Source organism: Coloeus monedula (assembly GCF_965178545.1).
Source record: "Coloeus monedula genome assembly, chromosome: 1".
Taxonomy (NCBI): Eukaryota; Metazoa; Chordata; class Aves; order Passeriformes; family Corvidae; genus Coloeus; species Coloeus monedula.
This window is the reverse complement of record NC_138781.1, coordinates 121,181,229-121,200,510: the sequence shown is the minus strand read 5'-3', so window position 1 is coordinate 121,200,510 and position 19,282 is coordinate 121,181,229. Positions and strand designations below refer to the sequence as shown.

Here is a 19,282-nt window from a genome sequence, read left to right as displayed (position 1 = left end):
TCCCAATGAGCAGCTGAGCCCCTACTGAGCTTCTCACTCACCCCACCCCACAGCAAGAGGGGCAAGAGAATCAAAAGGGCAAAAGCTATGAAAATTTGTGGATTGCAATAGATGGGGGGACTAAGTGAAGGGAAAATAGAAAGTGGGGAAGAAAAAAAAGGTGATGCAAAGGTAATCATTCCCCTATTCCCCCAGCAGACTGATGCCCAGACCAACTCCCTCAGAAAGATTCCCCCCTAATTATTGCTGAGCATAATGTCAAAGGGTGTGGAATTTTCCTTTAGTCTGTTTGGGTCAGCAGTCCCAGCTGTGCTCCCTCTCGGCCTCCTGCTCCCTGGGGACAGGGGCAGAGTGAGAAGCAGGAGAGGCCTTGACACTTTGCACATTGTACTCAACAAACACACTGCTGTGTTACCAGCCCTGCTTTGGTCACAAGCTTCCAACACAGCCCCATACCTGCTCTTACAAGAAAATTAACTTCATCCCAGCCCAACCCAGCACACCCAGCAAGCTGCAGGCAGTTTTACAGTGAAACTGGAACTCTACAATCAGTAGATCTTGGAGAACAGCTGGCTGCTATTGCATGTGTTAAGCTTACAGTACGAAGAGAGTTAGAATCATAAGAAGGCTTGGGCTGGAAGGGATTTAAAGATCACCTAGTTCCAAACTCCCAGCCATGGGCAGTGACACCTTCCACTTGACCAGGTTGCTGAGGTCCCCATCCAGCATGGCCTTGAACACTTTGAGGGATGAAGCATCCACAGCTTCTCTGGGCAACCTGTTCCATTACCTCACCACTCTCACAGTGAAGAATTTTTTCCATTAAACACAGCTTGTTTAAAGTAGCCCAGAGCTACCCTTCTAAAACATTTCAATGTTAAAAGGAGTAAGCATATTTAAATATTTTACACTGTATTTCCTATCCTAGTTGTTGGCTGAAACTGACTTCGATGAAAGGTCATCTTAAGTATGTACACACAGAGGATGTAAAGTTTTGGTCATTTATTTGGTTATGTCTGAATCCTTAAAAGAACATGGTTAAGGCGAGAGATAAGCTTATTAGTTACAATTCATATAACAAGTAATAAAAAGATTTGAGTATCTGTACACTACTTTAATTACGGTTACTTAATGACTGATGCCTTGAGCTATATCCAGCTAGGTGGCATTTCTGTGTAAACAGTATTTACTAGAACAAAAAATTAACTAGTACTAGCCTTACTTCTAAGATGCTATTTCAAATCTACTCTTGCAAACAAAAAGCAGTAAAAATACTCATTTGTCTTAGAAAGCACAGCATTGTCCTGGGTAACAACATGTAGCTTTGCAAGTGATACCTGGTTCCTTTAGTTGCAATGGCTTATAGTAGTAGTAAGCTAAATAAAAAACCTATGAAAAGAAGTCATAACACAATTGGAATTTCACATTTGTCAAGCATGTAAGGCTGCAAGTTTTACAGTGTGTGAATACACAAGATATGTTGAACGGTGACATTCCCAGCCATTATAGATGCAAATGCTTGATGCAGCATATCTTCTCTCAGCCTCCAGAAAGGCTCATGTGCAGAAGGAAGAGATCACTGAGTATAATAGCCCAAGTTTAGTGGAATCATCATTATATATATGTACACAGACATCCATGGTGCAAGTTTAGACTTCAGGAACGGAGTGATCCATCAGGCTCTTCACAATGCTAGTTGCCATCCTAAGGAAAAGGAAAAGGCATTCAGTTTTGTAAGACAACTGCAAAAGACCACTCAAGCTTCTGCTCACAGTAGCTTTGTCATTGCCAGCCCTTTAATACAAATTAAAAGCTGGACTTTTACTCCACTATTTTTGACATGTTGCTAGAGAAAGCTGCCCCAAACTGCACCCCCAGACAAAAGAGAAACCCACAATACTCAACATTTCTAGCACCTGAGCTATGTTGTTGGTATGTTTCAGGGTATGGGCACGTGTGCAAGCAGAGTACAAGCACAAAGGAAGGAGAGCAGGGGAAAATATGGCTTTTAGACTGAAAACTGCTTTGTAAAAAGAGGATACCAAGCCAAGGGGATTAAAAAAAAAATCCAGGAAAAAAACCTCAATTACACCTGAAGCATTATTAATTTCTAGCAACTTTGGAAACATTTTTGCAGGACAGATTGAGCTGTAGAAAGCCATTGCTGCCAATGGATTAGGAAAAAAACCCAGAACTATCCTGCCAAGAATCACTTTATGTCACTGGAATTAGTTGTGCTACAAAAATTTTAGTTACAAGGTAACAAATACTTGTGGTATTCAGCCATTTAAAGTCCTCAGAAATTCAGGCTTAGTCACAAAAAGTTTAGAAAAGGGTTTTTCCAGAGAGGAAAAGGCAAAGGATCATCACAAACATAGAATAGGTTAAAAAACTATACAAACATCCACCAATTTGACCAAAACATCAGATTAAACAAATTTTCAGACATCCCCATCCCCTCCTCCAATCTTTATGTAAAGTTTGTAATTAGGTCTTATCATGAACACATTATAGTCACTGTCACCTTGATTATAATTAACACCACGGCTGCATTGTATTACCTACCTCTTTATTATATAGTCATAAATACTGGAAGGCATGACAGTGATGGTCACTACATTTCCAGCTGTTGCCAAGATGTCTGCAACCTGTGAGTCCTGTTAGTAAACAAGAAGTCATATTAGCAACACAACTCAAGCTGACTAAGAAAGCAGCAGTTCAAGAGCTTTTTCTAGACACATTTCCCATGACTTTGAGACCCCTCCAACTCCTTGTTTGGAGGACTCAACCTTCAGGACAAATCACTGAAATTGCAACACCACTTCACAGATGTTTGCTTAGGAGTATCTTGCATGAACTCACTAGAGAAGGGACACAGACGTCATACACAGAATTTCTGCTATAATTTGATGCAGGCTGGAAGGAGGAAGCTTACCCTTCGTTTTCCCAGCAAGGTTGGACTACAGATAAAAACTGAGGGTCAGCCTCAACAGGCAGAGGCAGAGAGGATGAGAATGAGCTACCCTGACAACCAATACAAAACTGCAAAGAAGCCCAAAACATGCATGTCTCTCCAGTCAAGTTACCTCTCATGACTGAATTTTTGATTTTATGAACATTAAACAATCTATTACAACCTTTTCCCTCTCCAAAACACACTTACTATACAAACATAAAAAGCTCACAGCCGTCCACACCCCCCCCATAGTACTTATTTTACCTTCAACCCAATTACATTCTGGCCATTTATTTCACAGATGTTGTGCTCTGTCAGAAGTCCATTTCTTGCAGCAGAACTGTCTTTCACTATTGAAGTTATTTTTCCATTCTTGAATATGAAACCAACATGGCCTGTGCTGTCCTTATGCATGGTAATAATTCGTTCAAAAGGTCTAAAAAGACATTTAAAGTACAAAGCAATGTTTTCAGTCTACTAAACCACAGAAATAACCACATGCTATTTTAGCATCTTTAGCTTACAAAAAGTAATTGTACTCTAAGAAACCCATACATTATCTATAATGACAAATTGTTAGGTTTTGTTAATATTTTTATATTAAAATATATTTGTTTATAAACCTTACATGTTTTCCCTGTTCTAGAGATATTTCACCCTCTGGATTAATAATAATACGAAAATCCTGTACAACATCCACCCACCCACCACCACAACCAAACAAACGCAAACATCCACTAAAAATTAAGTTCTCTACAAACATTACAAGGTCAATAAAATAGCACAGGCAGTTTCAACAACTGAGATTCTGAGAGTACAAGGCTTCCCCAACAACATTTCTACTGCTGTAGGGACAATAAACCTTTAAATTGTGTCTTAAAAAGGCAGTAGAGATAGGAAGAGGGTGGCATGTTGGGCACAGAAGTGGTAGACAGAGCAGGGAACCTACTACCACAGTATTTTGATTCAGTGATTGAAGTAACTGCCCTGATCAAAACTGCTGCCCTGTGCTGGGTCAGACTTGGTTCTTAAGCAAGAAGGAACATGGAAAAAGCTTTGAGGCATATGCTTAGTCACATGAAGTATCATCTATCTTCCTGCTTCCTACAGGCCTTATGTTTAATCTCACCTGTTGTTACTACATACAATTAGCTACAAGATCCTTATTTGATACAATTGAAAAAACATATTGGGTCATCAAGCATGCTCTTAATAAAACTGGAATTAATTCATACGTAAGCAACAGAGTTCACAAGAAAAGCTGTCATGCTATGTAAAATGTAAATGTATTCATTAATACAGCAAGCATTTTGTTACTATCTTTTATTGCTGGCTTTCACTTACACTAAATGAAAAAAAATTGTATCTGAAAAAAAGCACAGAAATTTAACTTGTGCCATCACTCACTCACTAGTTTATCTTGGAAAAAAATTATGCCTCATCATGCCCAGGAATCTTACAAGTTAAGAACCATTTTGACTGTTTCCACAAAAGGGAACATTCTGAAGATCTTTACCACTGAAGTACATGGACAAACAGATTTCGTTAAACCTGCTCAAGCAAGGGGAGACCCCAACCCCACAGAATTACTGAGAGAGAGATAACGACAAATCCGTAACTGTGCTTGGCTTTACCTGTCCCGAATGATCATTGAAATCCTTTCTGCAGAAGCCTGTTTCAGAACTTTATGTGCTTTATCAGAACTCCATCCTGCACAGTTTTCACCATTGATCTGCAGAACTTGGTCCCCAAACCGCAGACCAGCAAGGGATGCTGGAGAGTTTGCCTGAACTAACTGGACAAATACACCCTACAAAAGAAGAAAAAAAAGGGAGGGGAGGAGAAGGGGAAGTTCTTGGTTAAAGATGAAGAAGACCAGTCACAGAACACACAGCCCCTCAAAGTTCCCCATTCTACACAATACCAACCAAACAAACCACCCAGAAGGACTTGTTAATTATCTCTCCTTAAGAGGCACTTGTGAAATTTCAGTCTGTTTCTAGATGTATTTAAAAGTCTGACAGATAATTAATGCTAGATAAAAGTTCAAAAATGAGCAAATCTGTTCTGTCTAGATCTCTAAATATTCAAGAGAAAAAAAGAGACATGAGGGTAACATTAAAGTCTTACGCAAAGGAGTAAAATACTTGTCTGTTTTAACAGGTTTTACAAAGCTATTTCTAGTCCAAGCATCCCTAAAAACAAAGTAAAGCAAATATCAAAGCAAATTATAAATAATACCTTTGGGAGGGAGTGGTGTTAAAAAAAACAAACATCACCCCATGCTACTCTAAGAAAACCCCATTTTCTGCATTAGAAGAACTACAGAAAAGTATTTTAACCCTATATGCTATCTTCAGTACAATTTTTTTAAAAACACTCAGATTAAACAGCTAAAATGGTTTAAGCACCTTTTACAAAAAAGGAGATGATTCTCAGCTGTGGTTTTTCAGGTCTTATAAATAAAACACGTGGCATTAAACTGCGGCTGTAAATTCAGATCCTAGCTCAAACAGCTGGAAATCTAGTTAAAAGTCTAATAAGGACTTGAATATTCTAGTAATGGATAAGAAACCATTATACAGAAGACGATTTTGTGACCACACACTAACTTTACTACTAATACAGTCCAGCAGTAAAATCTCTAGAGGCAAAAGCAACTTCTACACTTACATTATCAACAGACTTAAGGCGAAGTCCAATTCTGCCATCTTGATCTTTACACAGAATTGCTTCACGGATGCCTTGCTTAATTTCTGCTCTGCGAATTCCAATATCATTTCCAGTCACTGGAGCTACCATGTAATTAGTAGAAGGTCTTGTTACCAGTTGCTGATTAAAACAAAACAGCCAGACAACTTAGTTTCAGGTTTTAAGAGCAGCAGTATGTCAGTCTGTATTAAGTGATATTTTAAAAAAAACAACACACAAAATCAGCCACAACACCAGCTGTCCCCCACCCCCTCCCAACATTGGAAATGGACTGCTCAGTTTCAGAACAGACTAAAGACTAAAACAGGCACTGCTACTTAAATAATTCACCTCTCAGTCAAGTATGGTACTTAAGGCAAATGATAGTCTGCTCTCTAGAATGCTAGATACACATTTAGTCTTTATTTTGTTTTCTAGAATATGCTTGACTGGGACTTACACCCTGTGGCTGAGCAGCTGCTGCCACTGCTAAGTTTCTCTGCATCTCTTCCTCATTGATGCTCAGGCCCATATACTGAGAAAGTTCTGGATACAATCTGGGGTACAAGCCTACAGGAGAACAACGAAACGAAAATCAATACAACTGTTGGTTTAACAGAAGGAGCAGTTAACTGCTTTTACATGCACAATTACTTTGACAAATCTTGTGCTATTGTAATTATTAATTAATTATTTAATTGGAATATTATGACAGAAGATCCACTTGAATCAGGATTGTTATTATGGCCTGGTTTAAAAGAGTAACCAGACAAGCAGCACTTCTGAGATAAAGAACTTACAGAGGACTTTCCATTTCAGTTACTCTATTCACCTTTTACAACACAAGTAACGATAAATGCATGGTGACAAGTTCCAAAACTAACACTGTGCTGTATTCCATGAGGACATGCCCTTAAACACTAGAACTTCTGGGAAAAACTACTCTCCTCCCCACCCCAAAAACCAGGTGTGCTGAAGAACACACACAACAGAGACCTTCTACCAAGTTCAAAACAGCACAGCTTCGCAAGAGGCATTCATAACAAGGATATTCCCGATCCCAGGCATGGGAAGGTTTCTGCAGAAGCCTCCTGGCTGTAAGGCCCCCACTACAGTCTGCTTTGAGTCTTCAAGACAAGGTAGCTGTCATTTTCTCACAGCTTCAAACTGAAGGAGCTTTATACATGCCTCTCAACAAGAAAAGACACACACAGCCTTTAAAATATCCCTCTATACCCAAGCGGAGGGAGGTGTAAGGAGTAGGAGGAAAGGAAGTTGAACTGACAGACTTGTCAGGCCTTGAGCTGAACAACTCTAGAAATAAACCTGATATTGCTCTTGACATTCCACAGATCATTAACTGGTGCCACTTAACAAGTGCCAGTTATGAGAGCTCTTAAAGAGTCCCCCTGACATTCTCACTAAGTGAGTGGGGACAGAAAAGCCTGCTTGGAGAGAAGGGGGTTAATGCAAAGGAGGGCTTTGGAAGCAGCCACACTCCCCAGCACATAAAGCTTAGGTTTCTAGTGTTCATTTATGGGTATAAATGCATAAAAACAGCTATTCTAAGAAACCATGTCTGACCAGCAATGGAAAGTAACTTTTCTGGGAAGGAACAAAGGTCATTGCAAGGTGAATGCCAATATAAACAAGACATTTTTTTGCTCTTTAATATGCTGCTTTGCACGAGAGTTGTCTAATTGTATTTCTGGACTAAACTGCTAGCTTATAGCTTCATCAATATTGATTACAAGCTTTTGATTAATAAATTTTCTATTTTTGCTTGCTTTTTCAAGCCCCTAGGATTATACACAACACAGCACAAGATTTCTGCAGCTACACAATTTTTTTGTTTTGCTCTTTAGTAAAGACCACAACTCAGGATGCATCTCTGCTGGCTGAATTACACTCTCATTTGAAACAGAGTGCTCCAAATAGCAGAACCCATAGCAGAACACAAAAGCTCTTGATGTTGTAGTCTCCTGTCTGTGTCAGGAAGAAGAATTTCCAGTGGGTCCGGCACATCCTATAGATGATGTAAGGCCTTCTTTCATTTGGGATATATTGAATGATTAATCACTCTTCAGCCACACAGAGCTCCAGAGCAATTCACAGACGAGTTCATGTCAAAATTATGTTTTGGTTCCTGCTGACCAAATACTTGCAGGAGAATTGTAACTATGGACAGCAGAAAAAATGCTGCCAAGAAGAGACTGCTGAAGCAAACTCAAATCTGGTCTGGTGAGGTGACGTCAGACAAGTATCCAAACCAGAAAGGATCTACTGGAGGCAACTCTGGTGAACTATGCAACCTCCTGCCTTAAAGTCATCTTAGACACACAGACAAGCACTCAGGGAAGACCTTGAAACAAAGTTCCATCCACCAAGCCTTAATACCTGATCCACCAGCCTTCCTGACTGCCATTCCAGCACTACTGCTGGTCTCGCTAGTTAGAGGTTTTAGGCCTTTTAAACCAAGTGTTATTTATTAATCCAGAGCTCCAACCTCAAACATACCTGTACACCTTTGTGGATGTACATGTGCACGGGAAAAAAGGAGAAATGGATACAAGTCATTCAGCTTTAGATCTCATGGATTTCCCACCATACATTTGATTCCGAAATCTGCTGGAAGCTTAATGTTGACTAAACAACAAGATTAAGTACCACCTTCCTGGACACTTCTCTTGTTGACAGAGATTTGTCTTTGTCTGTTCCTGAGCGAGCTCACGTGTAGAGGAAAGACTCTGACCCACGCTGTCCTCTAAAGTGTACAAATATATATGTGATAAATAAGGACAATTAAGTGTCTGAGGTAAGGGCTAAACAGAGCACAAATGGTACTAACATCAAATCTTGTTATGTTAGGCTCACTTGGAAAAGGTTTCAAACAGAGAAGGGCGACTCCTAGACACAACTTCCTTTTATAAGCAAACACTGGTTTTTGACTCCTATAGATGCCTATTTAACCCACAAGGTGGGTGTTAGCATTTCTAAATAGGAAATGTAATTAGGGTAACATTTATTTCCCTCTGTAAATAGGTTAACATATTTATAGCTATTTTTGACTGTACTGTTAACTTTAGGATTTCGTAACTGCTTTCCACAACATTAGGATACTGTACAGTACATGAGCTTACCTCCATCACAAGCAATTGGAGCAGAAGCTTCAGACAAGATTGCTGGATTAGCTGGATTTGAAGAAAAGGCAGTCTGAGCCTAAAAGCAAAGAAACTCACATATGTTAATTGTGTATAAGAAAAAGTAAACATTATGCAAGCAGGAGACTCAATATTTTCTTTTTTCTTGTACATGCTAGTTACTATTCATCGTGAAGTAATGAAGTCAATCTTTTTAAGTGAAATAAATAGCTTCAATACAACATGCTGTAATAGTACCAAAACTACTTTGGCAGATCAACTCACATCTTCCTCAGAGACAAAGCCACAGTGATAATGTAGAAAGGCCTTCCTGTCAACCTGTTCTGTCATCAAACAAGTTAAAAAGCCTTAAAGGAAACATTACCTTTGTCCAACAAAGCTTATAACTAAGTTTTAAGGTACAACCTTTGGCAGAGTGTTTTGTTATTACTTTTTTCAGCCAGATAGCAGCAGTTTTACTTCTTCACACCATTTACAGACATTATTAAGTGAGATCCATAGTTCTTTTCAGGTGTCAAGTTCCACACAATCCAATGCTACTAGTATAATATCTTCTGAAAGAAATGGACCCTCCTAGATGATTTTTCTACAGCACTTGCCACTACAGTGAACACATAAAACCGTATTTCTGTACTGTGGACTGGCTTACTTTACTAAATTCTCTTATATTTGTGAGTCACTTTCCTTCCTTCTCAATACCTCAGCTCTATTTTTTGGCCTTGTGTGCTCATGACCTGTGAAAAACACAGCCTTAGAGAGGCCTCTAAAGCATGATGGAAATAGCTATCCCAATAACTTTCCTGAGGTTGAATGTCAAAGGTGTGGGGGGGAACTACTCAATGCATAGTGAAACATTATGCTGAACAGGACACATAAATTATCTAACACAGCATGCCAGTAAAATTACTTCATGATGTTAAGGAAATGCTTAAAAATAGAAGACTTCTTAGTCCTGTAAGCTCCAGGAAGTTGTCTTCAGAAAAAAGTTTCACAGCAAGAATGAGTCATTATTTAGCAATATCACGTGTATTTAGAAGCACAGGCTCCAACTCAAATGATGGGCAAAAAGAGCAGGTTGGAATAATATTTAATGTAACATGTCTGTTTGTTTTAGCCAGCAGCAGTCATTTGAATCTTACTCACTCATTGCAGATACAGAAGTTGTCTTCCAGCACTCTGCCTCCTCTTCTCCTAAGAATACTCTCAGACTTATTTAAAGAGACAGCATTTTTATAATGCACTTTTTGGGAGAAGGAAACAGTTTAGCTTTTGATGCCAAGAGGTTGAGGGAGGTGATTCTGCCTTTCCACTCTGCCCTTGTGAGACCCCCACCTGAAGTGCTGTGTCCAGCTCTGGGATCCCCAGCACGGGAAAGACATGTTAGAGCAGGTCCCAAGGAAATGGTAACAGAAGCAATCAGAAGGACAGAACAATTCTCCTGCGAGAAAAGGCTGAGAGAGCTGGGGCTGTTCAGCCTGGAGAAGAGAAGGCTCTGGGGAGACCTCACAGCAGCTTTCCAATACTAAAGGGGGCTTGTAAGAAAGATGGTGACAGACCTTTTAGAAGGGCCTGTTGCAACAGGACAAAGAGTAAAGATTTTAAACTAAGAAAGGGTTAGATTTAGACCAGATATGAGGAAGGAGTTTTATAAATTGAGGGTGGTGAAGCACTAGAACAGGTTGTTCAGAGAGGTGATAGATGCCCCATCCTTGAAGACATTCAAGGTCAGGTTGGACAGGGCTCCAAACAAAGTGATGGAGTTGAAGATGTCCCTGCTTGTTGCAGAGGACTTTTACCCAACCTATTCAGTGATTCTATGAAAGAGTGTTAGTGAAAATGGAATGGCTTACTGATTACATTTATTATAATTTTCAATTGTAATATAAAACTCTAGCAGTTGGTCAATAAGAGGCCAAAGGAGCACGTTCTCGGCTCCAGGCTACTTATTTTTCAGTTCAGCATTACCAGACTGTAGATAAAGGACTGTGGTTAGATAAGAACAATGGAGTGGGAGGACATGACAAGCAGAAATCCCAACATAGCACCCACAACTTCAAAAGCTCCACCCCACACATACAAACACAGATGAGACAAGGCACTGCACTTCAGAATAGCACAGGAGAGTAAAGAAGCTGTTTTTGCAGTTTGCTTGATTGCTTCCCAATGAAAACAGCAAGGACAGAAGTAGAAGCCACCTTAAAGCACACTCTAACTCCTTGCCATTGTTTAAACAGAGAAGGAATGCAAGTTAGGTTCAGGGAAAAGTAAAATGCTGAAGAAAGAAGGGAAACTCCTTGTGAAATAATCCACGTCAAACTTCTCATAGAGTTTTTAATCCATTAAAGGGTTTTTCATTATTTTGTTTCACAGATATTTTTTAGTTCTCATCATGTCTAATAATAAAACTACCAATATTCTTACACATAAAGGGTTTTGCACAAAGGTGATAATCTTGGATGTACTGTGAGAACTGGTCACTACCATGAAATAGCTGGAGGACAAGTCTGATTCCAGATGGCATTAAGACAGCCAGTGGGGTTTTTTTGTGCTCAAACGACCACAAAAGCTTTATGCCACAGAGTTGGACATTGGGAATGAGATGCGGCAGATGTATTAGTTTAGTCATCAAGTCAGAGTTGAAGTATGTGAAGAGACTATGTTCATCTACTTAAGACCATGTATCCATACTTCAAAAAACCCAAACATATCAACATATGAAAGACAAATTAATATATAAACCAAAATAAATATATCCAAGTGGTTAAGTAAGCATTAATCATATTATCAAGCTACAAAGCAAACAGTTTGTCTTTTCCCTTTCAGAGTGAGATGGTAAAACAAGTTCTCAACTACAGTAGGTCTCCCCTTTCCTGGATTAAATATCACCAGATATATTATTGTCAACAAAACTCATCTTTTTTAAAGTCCACCATACCTGAATAACTTTGTCCACCTTCAGATCTTCTAGGGAAGGATAGAGAGACATTTTGATGAAGTCTTACTAGGAAGAGGGCAGACTGAAAAAAAAACAAATGGGAAAAAAAACCGAACAACAGGATTAGCTCTTGGATATTTACTGAGATCAACTCCTAAAAAAAATTTTTTTTAAATAAATTAACAAGACTAAGTGCTAAATAAGTGTTCTGTGACCTGCCAGTCAGCAGTAAAGATACCTGGCACTACAGATGAATTCCATTAAGACTACCCATTTAATCTGTTATCAACAGCAGCCTTTGGCTAATAGGCTTTATTTAATATGCTTAGCACTGTCAAAGTTTAGGTCTCAATAATGAGAAAACCTACACAGAGAAAAACATTTCACAGGAAGCAAAGAGAGACTTTTAGGAGGCCAAGATGCAATTATGATGAGGGCAAAGATGAAAAACCTACAAAAACCCTCCTCCCAACTGGGACAGTATTTTATATACAACTGCAGAAGCTTCCACTATGTTCTCCAAAGTATTTAAACACTTCCATCCCTTCTAATATTCCAGTGACCTGCTTTTGGCTGGGATAGAGAAAATGTTCTTCCTAGTGCTGTGTTTTGGATTTAGGATGAGAATAATATCAATAACACACTAATTGTTTTAGTTGTTGCTAAATAGTGTTTATACTAAGTCAAAGACTTCAGTTTCTCATGCCCTGCCATTGAGAAGGCTGGAGAGGCACAAAGACCTGGGAGGGGACACAGCCAGGACAGCTGACCCAAACTGGCCAAAGGGATACCATGTGGCATCATGCTCAGCAAATAAACTGGGGGGAAATCTGGCCAAAGGCATGGACATTGGTCAGCAAGTAGTGAGCAGTGGCAATGTGCATCATTCATTTTATATATTCCAACTCTTTTAATAATATTTTTTCTTCCTCTTCTGTCACATTAAACTATCTAATTACATCAACCCGTGAGTTCTCACTTTACTCTTCTGATTCTCTTCCCCCATCCTGCTGGGGCAGGGCAAACCAGCAAGCAATTTTGTAGCACTTAGTTGCTGGCTGGGGTTAAACCATGAGATCCAGCAAGAAGCCACTAGAGAGAACTGGCTTCCCATGTCCACTTACAACATATTAATTGCAGCAAGAGACCTGTATAAACTAGGAAGATTCAGTCAAGTGGTGAGTTTCAAAATCCAGAGATTCCAGGCTGATTCTCATGTGATGTTGGGAGAGCCCTATGACAACTGATCAGGAAGTAATACAAAAAAAACAAGAGGGGGAAGAAAAACCCTCAGCAAAACCAAAAAAAATAAACCACTTCACATGGTATTCTAAGGCACCATGCTGACATCCAGCTCTGCTAGAACCAGTCACTTGACACTTCAGGAAATCCCATTTTTCCAGAGCTTGTTCACTCTCACTGAGATCAGCTGAACTTTTGAAACCCACCTTAAAGCATTCCACATCAGTATATGGGAACATTTTAATGAGAGGGATGGAGAGGGACAGAAACAGAAGATAACAAAATGTGATACAGTTTTGCAAGTTACAGAAGGCACTGAGAACACAGTTAATACAGAAGCTTTATTAAAAGTTTTTTGTTTGGGGACTCATTTTCTCATCCAAAGAAAAGAGGTTCTTATTAATGTAGCAATTCAGCAAAAAATTCAGACTAAAAGCGACCACTGCATAAATCCTTGAGCTATTGCTTCTTGAAGTACAGATATTAAGTTAGTTTCTAAATGAACACCACACACATGCCTAATGTGATACTGCAGTAACACAATAGACATCTCTTCATATTACACTAAGTTCATCAACAGCTTTTATGCTTGTTCAGCAGTGCCCAACAGCTCCAGTATCATGTCAAACTGCAATTAAAATTTAAAAAAAGCATGCCCCAAATGTGACAGATCTAAACTGTAAACATGTGGCCTGCTATCTTACAATAATTAATTGCTACTGATTTTTTTGATTAATTATTGCAATTCTACCAAACATAGTTAAAGCCTGGAAACTATAAATAAAACACACACATTTAAGGCCAGTTTGAAGTTCTGTTTTAATCCACCATTGACGTGAAACAGTGAAATGCTTTTGCTCATCCAAAATGGGTAATAGCAAACATAAGCCAAAGCCCTTGGTCAGGTAAGTGATTCCTGGATGCTCCATTCTGCTGCTCACACACAGCATCGGACTTGGCATCTCCTTCTGTGCTACAGCTGCCCTGGTAGATTCAGGTGCTGGCCCAAGCACTGGCACACGTCAGCACACTCCTGGCAGCAGGCAGAAAAAGAGGGCAAGCCAAGGACAGTGTGCTCCCAAAGGAGTCACCCCACGGCAGGGCAACAAGGGACACAAGAGCAGCACTTTGCAGGTGGTGATCTCTGGCATCCACAGAGCAGCAGAGCACAGCCCAGAGAGTGCCGGGTCCCCTGTCCCAGTGACCAACTTCCATGGTACACCCTGGCCAGCTTTATTTCTCCTCCCCAGACCAGTCTCTGCACACAATTACTTGGTTACGTTTGTCACAGACCAGCAACCTCAACCTTCCACTAGTTTATAAAGAGGAGCACAGTGCTTTCTGTAGAAAAGCATTAGCAAAGCTAAACATATACTAGTTTTCAGATTATGTAAGACAACACTCCAGAAGTTTATCCTGCCCCTTGACAACCCCCTCAGTCTCCCCTCCTCAACCAAGGGTTAATAAACCCAAGTGTTTGTCACCAAGGATCTTCTGGGCTGGCTCCGGCATCATAAACTCACCAGTTCCTAGTTTTGGTTTTCCAACTAAATAGCCAGAATAACAGTCACCACCGTAACTGCATTCAGTGAGCTCATAACTTTGCATATGGTAGTTTCAGTTTCTGCAAAGGCAATTGCAACACAAATACCCAATGTTAGATAATGCGAGAGCCACAAGAATACTGTATTTAGTTAAAAATAAGACCTTTCAGTAACACTTGCCACTGTCAGGGACCACCAGCAATTGCAGGGAGAACTTATCCACAACTTCTGTGCAATGTTATTCACAGTACGAACATGAATATCAGCTGGTGCTGTAACAGCTTTAGGCACTGAGGAGTGGATACCGAAAAATGTTAGTCAATACAACCTCCTCTTCTCTCTTAAAAAACTACACCAATATCAGAATCACCTTCCCCAACCATTTCCATACTTCCACATACTGCGAGGAGACCAAGTGTTTAGGAAAGCAGAAGTGAAAATCAAAGAAAGAGCATGGGGCAGGAGCTCTAACTCAGCTGGTGACCACTCAAAACCTGGCAGTAAAGACTTCTCCCCCCTTCAGTACACTTGGCTGGAAAGTCTGACCGCCAGTGCCAACACGTCTCACCAGGCAGATGCTGTTTGCCAAAGGGAAGCGCCGGGCCACCGATCGGAGAACTATGAAAGGCGTCACTCGTGACTCCCTGAGCCAGCCAGCAGGAAGTCTTGAGGTGGGAGTGATCCCGAACTGCTTTCGCTGGCGTGCCTGGGAGGACACAGGCTTCCCGACGCTTTTTCCAGGTCGGAAAGCATAAATACAACATAGGATGATCCTGCTAAACCCCAGTCTGGCAGCCTGTAGTGACTGCTGTCTTTGAAAGCACCAGCAGCCAAAACTGCGGGAGGGGAAGAAAAAACAAAACAAAAAGTGCCACCCCGTATGTTTTCCTCCTGTGGCCCGTGGAAAAATTACAGCAGGCATAACGCTGGCACCTATATCGGAATACTGGTTCCCACTTCTAGAAATCAGAAGCTTATGAACCCCAAAATTCATCTTTAAAGCAGATGCAGGACAACACCTCCCGAAGGTCAGGCTAAGACATCACGAACCAAGGAACGGTTTCGTAAGACACGATCTCCACTAATAACTCAGTATTTCCCTTCTGATACATATCTAATTAGCCTGGGAGCAATTGCCCTCATTATCCGCTCAGCTCCGAAACCTGCTGCCTCCATTTCCCACCTGAAGCAGGGCTCGCCTGCCTGAAAAGGCCCGTCCTATCACTCCACCGCTGCAGCACCTTCCAGCCCGTCTCAAGAGACGCTAACACAAATGTCCGAGCCTCCCCCGCGCAGCGGCCGCGGAGCCGCAACGGGAGGCCAGAAGACGCTCCCAAACCCGAGGGCCGGACACAGTCCGTCACCCAGGGCCTTATCCACTCGCTGCTTTCCCCGTCCGCGGGCGGAGGAGCCCCTCGGGCCGGCAGCGCCCCGAGCCCGGCTGAAGCCGCCTTCCCCCCGGCCGGCTGCGGGGAGCGGCGGCCCCGCAGGAGCACGACACGGCTCCGCGGCTGGAGCGGGGACCGACACCGCCCTCGCAAGCGGCACAGCGGGGCCGCCTCGGCGCCGGCCGCCCCCTCGCCGCTCCGCCATGCCCGGCCCGCAGCCCCCCACCCGCCCGCCCCCGAGGACCGCACAAAGGGTCGCGGAGAGGGGACCCCGCCCGCCGGCCCCTCGCTTACCTCCGGCCCAGGGGGTTGTTGGATGCCGTCCGTCGGGGCCCGCAGTACGGAGAGGGGCGGCGGCGGCAGCGACTCCCCGGGATCCCGGCAGCGCCGCTATGAGTGGGGCGGGGGCGGTGGCGGAACTGGTCCAGCCCCGCGCATGCTCCGGCCGCCGCGGGGAAGGGGCCGGGGCCGGGGCCGGGGCCGGGGCCGGGGCGGGGGCCGGGGCCGGGGCCGGCGGCTGTGGGGGACGAACGGCGTGGCGGTGGCCTCGCGCCCCTCTGGCTGCTTTTTTCACGTAGAATCGTGGAATCATCAAGGTGGGAAGAGACCGTCATCATCCAGCCCAGCCGTCCAGCCGGCACTACCGCTATAACCACTGAAACACATCACCCAGCGCCAGATCCAGGCGCCTCTTAACATCTCCAGAGATGGTGACTCCATCACCTTCCTGGGCAACTTATGCCGGTGCCTGACCACTCTAACAGTGAAAAACTTTATCTAATATCTAATCTGAATAACCCTGTTTCAGCTTAAGGCCATTTCCTCTGGTCCCCTCACTGCAGGCACGGCACAAGAGACCGGCCCCCACCTCACCACAACCTCCTGTCAGGGAGCTGTACAGAGTGATGAGGTCCCCTCTGAGGCGCCCCCTGAGATTTCCTTGTTTTAGTAGGGCCTTGGACTCATTCGTTTGCTTTATTTGGTTGACAACTGTCATCTTCGTGGAGGAAAAAGTACGATTTTCTGCTCATTTTCCTACTTTTTTCCCCCCACTGTAATAAAGCGCGCTCCACTAACAGCCCCGTGTCTGCCTTGTTTTGCGTGTCTGCCGTGGATGGGTGAGCTGTGACACATCAGAGCCGGAGTGACCGCATCACCTGTCCCACGGTCCAGCACCTGCCTGAGCCTTCTCCCACGGGCAGGCGTCAGAAGGAGAGCTTTTATCCTGAAGAGGCTCCCCTGAAGGAACTATGATGTAAAGTGTACCAGCGACAGAGAAATCCCAGAACAAGCTCGGAAAGAGGTTTTCATAAGTCAATTACCATAACTACCCCCATTTGCCTTATTTAGAGTGTGAACTTCTCTGGCATCGGTTTTCAGTCTTTCCTTCTTCATTACGATTCTTTGCCTGTTGTCAAATCTTGCTCATCATACAGATAATTAAATGTGCTAATTGCCTTAGAGCTTCTCTTCACCTAAGAATCCAGAGTGTTCAGTAGAGGAGTTTAGCAGTCCTCCAGCACCCAGGAAGGAGGTCTGCTCCCACCTACAGTCTCTTTTCGCTGTCCTCAGCCAGTCCCAGCAGCTGTCGAGCTCTTCTGAGGGAAAGCTTAAATCATTGCCCCAGTAGAAATAAAATCCACCAAAAAACATGAACGTTTTTCTGCTGGTTAGTGAGCCATACTGGCAATAAAAGGCTCTCTTAAGCACAAACATGAGCCAGAGGAAGGGAGTGCGTGGCTGGAAACAGGAGGAAGAGGAAAGAGAAATGGGATTGCAAGGGAAGGTTGTTTTGCTTCATTCTGACAGTGACAGGCTGTTTCATCATTTGAGTTGTTTGCATAATCATAACCTTAGTTAAGCTAAACAGAAATTTTGTTGCAATATATGTTTTTCTGTTGTTGCTGCAGTATATTTTCCAGTTCTTGATTCTCTCCAGTTGCCAGCATCTTTGGTGAGCCCCAAACTGAGGGGGGGGGGGGGGGCCTGGAGTAGCATCCACAGCAGTGCTGGATACAGAGAAACAGCATCTCTCCAGCTGCTTGGGAGGCTCCTCTTTCCATATCCAACAATCCACCAGACTGGAACCTTCCTGCGTGCTACCACCTGAACCATTGGCTACTGAGTCATGCAACTATGGGTCATTAAATATATATGAAGTGAAATCTTGGGCTTAGGGTATAAGTTCATAAAAATCCTGTGTTATGTGTCTTCTGGGCCAGGAGGAAGGGAGGGAATCTAGCTCTGGTTTAATAATGATAGATGATTACTGCTTTAGAAGTGCTAAATTTTCTATGTAGCCAAAGGAGATTTTAGCATAAGTGAAAGTTAAAAACTGTGTGCTCATACGAAGTGTGTAACTCTTCATCCTGAAATGAGCTCACTGCAGTGAAGCCCTGGACCCACCCTGTAGAATGAAGAGAACTGTAGTGTTCATGTAGCATGGAAATTGCAGGTGTGTGGTTGACAGTTTTCCAGGTTGTGCAATTCTGCTGGGTGCCAGTGCTGACAGCTGAATGGTGGTGTTTTCTTTTGGTTTAATGTTGAATGCTCCTCATTGTAAAGACCTTTCTTCTCTCCAGAAAGCTAGGTTGTTATTTGCTGTTTTCTGCATTATTTTATCTCTTTGTGGTCTTCCAAGGCAGCCTGCTGTTATCCAGTGAGCAGCCTTTTTCAGTGGATGTCAGACCTGCACTGTCAATGCACCTTCCCCGATTTTACTCACAAGACTGTAATGGGTATTCATTTTCTTTATGATGATGTCCTAGCCCAAACACTTGGTTCCATATAATCTATTGCTTGTTGGGCATACCGTGTGTGGGCTATTACAGATATGTAATCTAAGAACCAGCAGAAGTCCAGGTTATAGGCAGCAGCTCTGGCACCATGTCCACGTATGGGACATCCACCTTGGTATCAAAAGTGAATCTTATCATCCTCATCTCCCAATATATCATGAAACATGATTTCAGTAAAGATTTTGAAGAACTGTATAAGGCTTCTTCTTCTTCTTGCTTAGGAACAGCTATTGTACAGGGAAAGATTATGCATTTTGTACTGAAAAGCTTTCTCAAAATTGTTGTTCATTCAAACATAGGAACAAAACATAGTAAACCAGAAAGATAATTGCTGAAAAATGGGCATGTCTAATCTGTGCAACCAGTGCAGTTTGGCATGTCTCAGGGTCCTCATCCTTCAAACACACAGACCAAAGACAATTCCAGCTACTGGTCTAGTTTTGTTTTCTTCCCAGGGAAACCAAATATTGGAAAGGGGTGGTATGTGCTTCAGTCACTCTGTGACATGAGCTAAGCACCTGGGACAGGGCAGATACTTCTGTGCCCTGGAGTTTGGAGGGGAGCAGA

At 42.5% G+C, this 19,282-nt stretch overlaps 1 protein-coding gene across 1 annotated transcript; it reads right to left on the bottom strand.

Annotated features, from left to right (window-relative positions):
* Positions 1-1,001: 1,001 nt before the first annotated feature.
* SDCBP (syndecan binding protein) lies at positions 1,002-16,326 on the bottom strand. Its single transcript, XM_082294638.1, has 9 exons — positions 16,212-16,326; positions 11,744-11,825; positions 8,788-8,866; positions 6,108-6,217; positions 5,630-5,788; positions 4,591-4,766; positions 3,221-3,392; positions 2,566-2,657; positions 1,002-1,704 (listed from the first exon to the last, which is right to left on the bottom strand). Exons 2-9 carry the CDS (start codon positions 11,792-11,794, stop codon positions 1,650-1,652), a joined length of 894 nt encoding a protein of 297 aa, XP_082150764.1. The 5' UTR covers positions 11,795-11,825; positions 16,212-16,326; the 3' UTR covers positions 1,002-1,649.
* Positions 16,327-19,282: the final 2,956 nt, after the last annotated feature.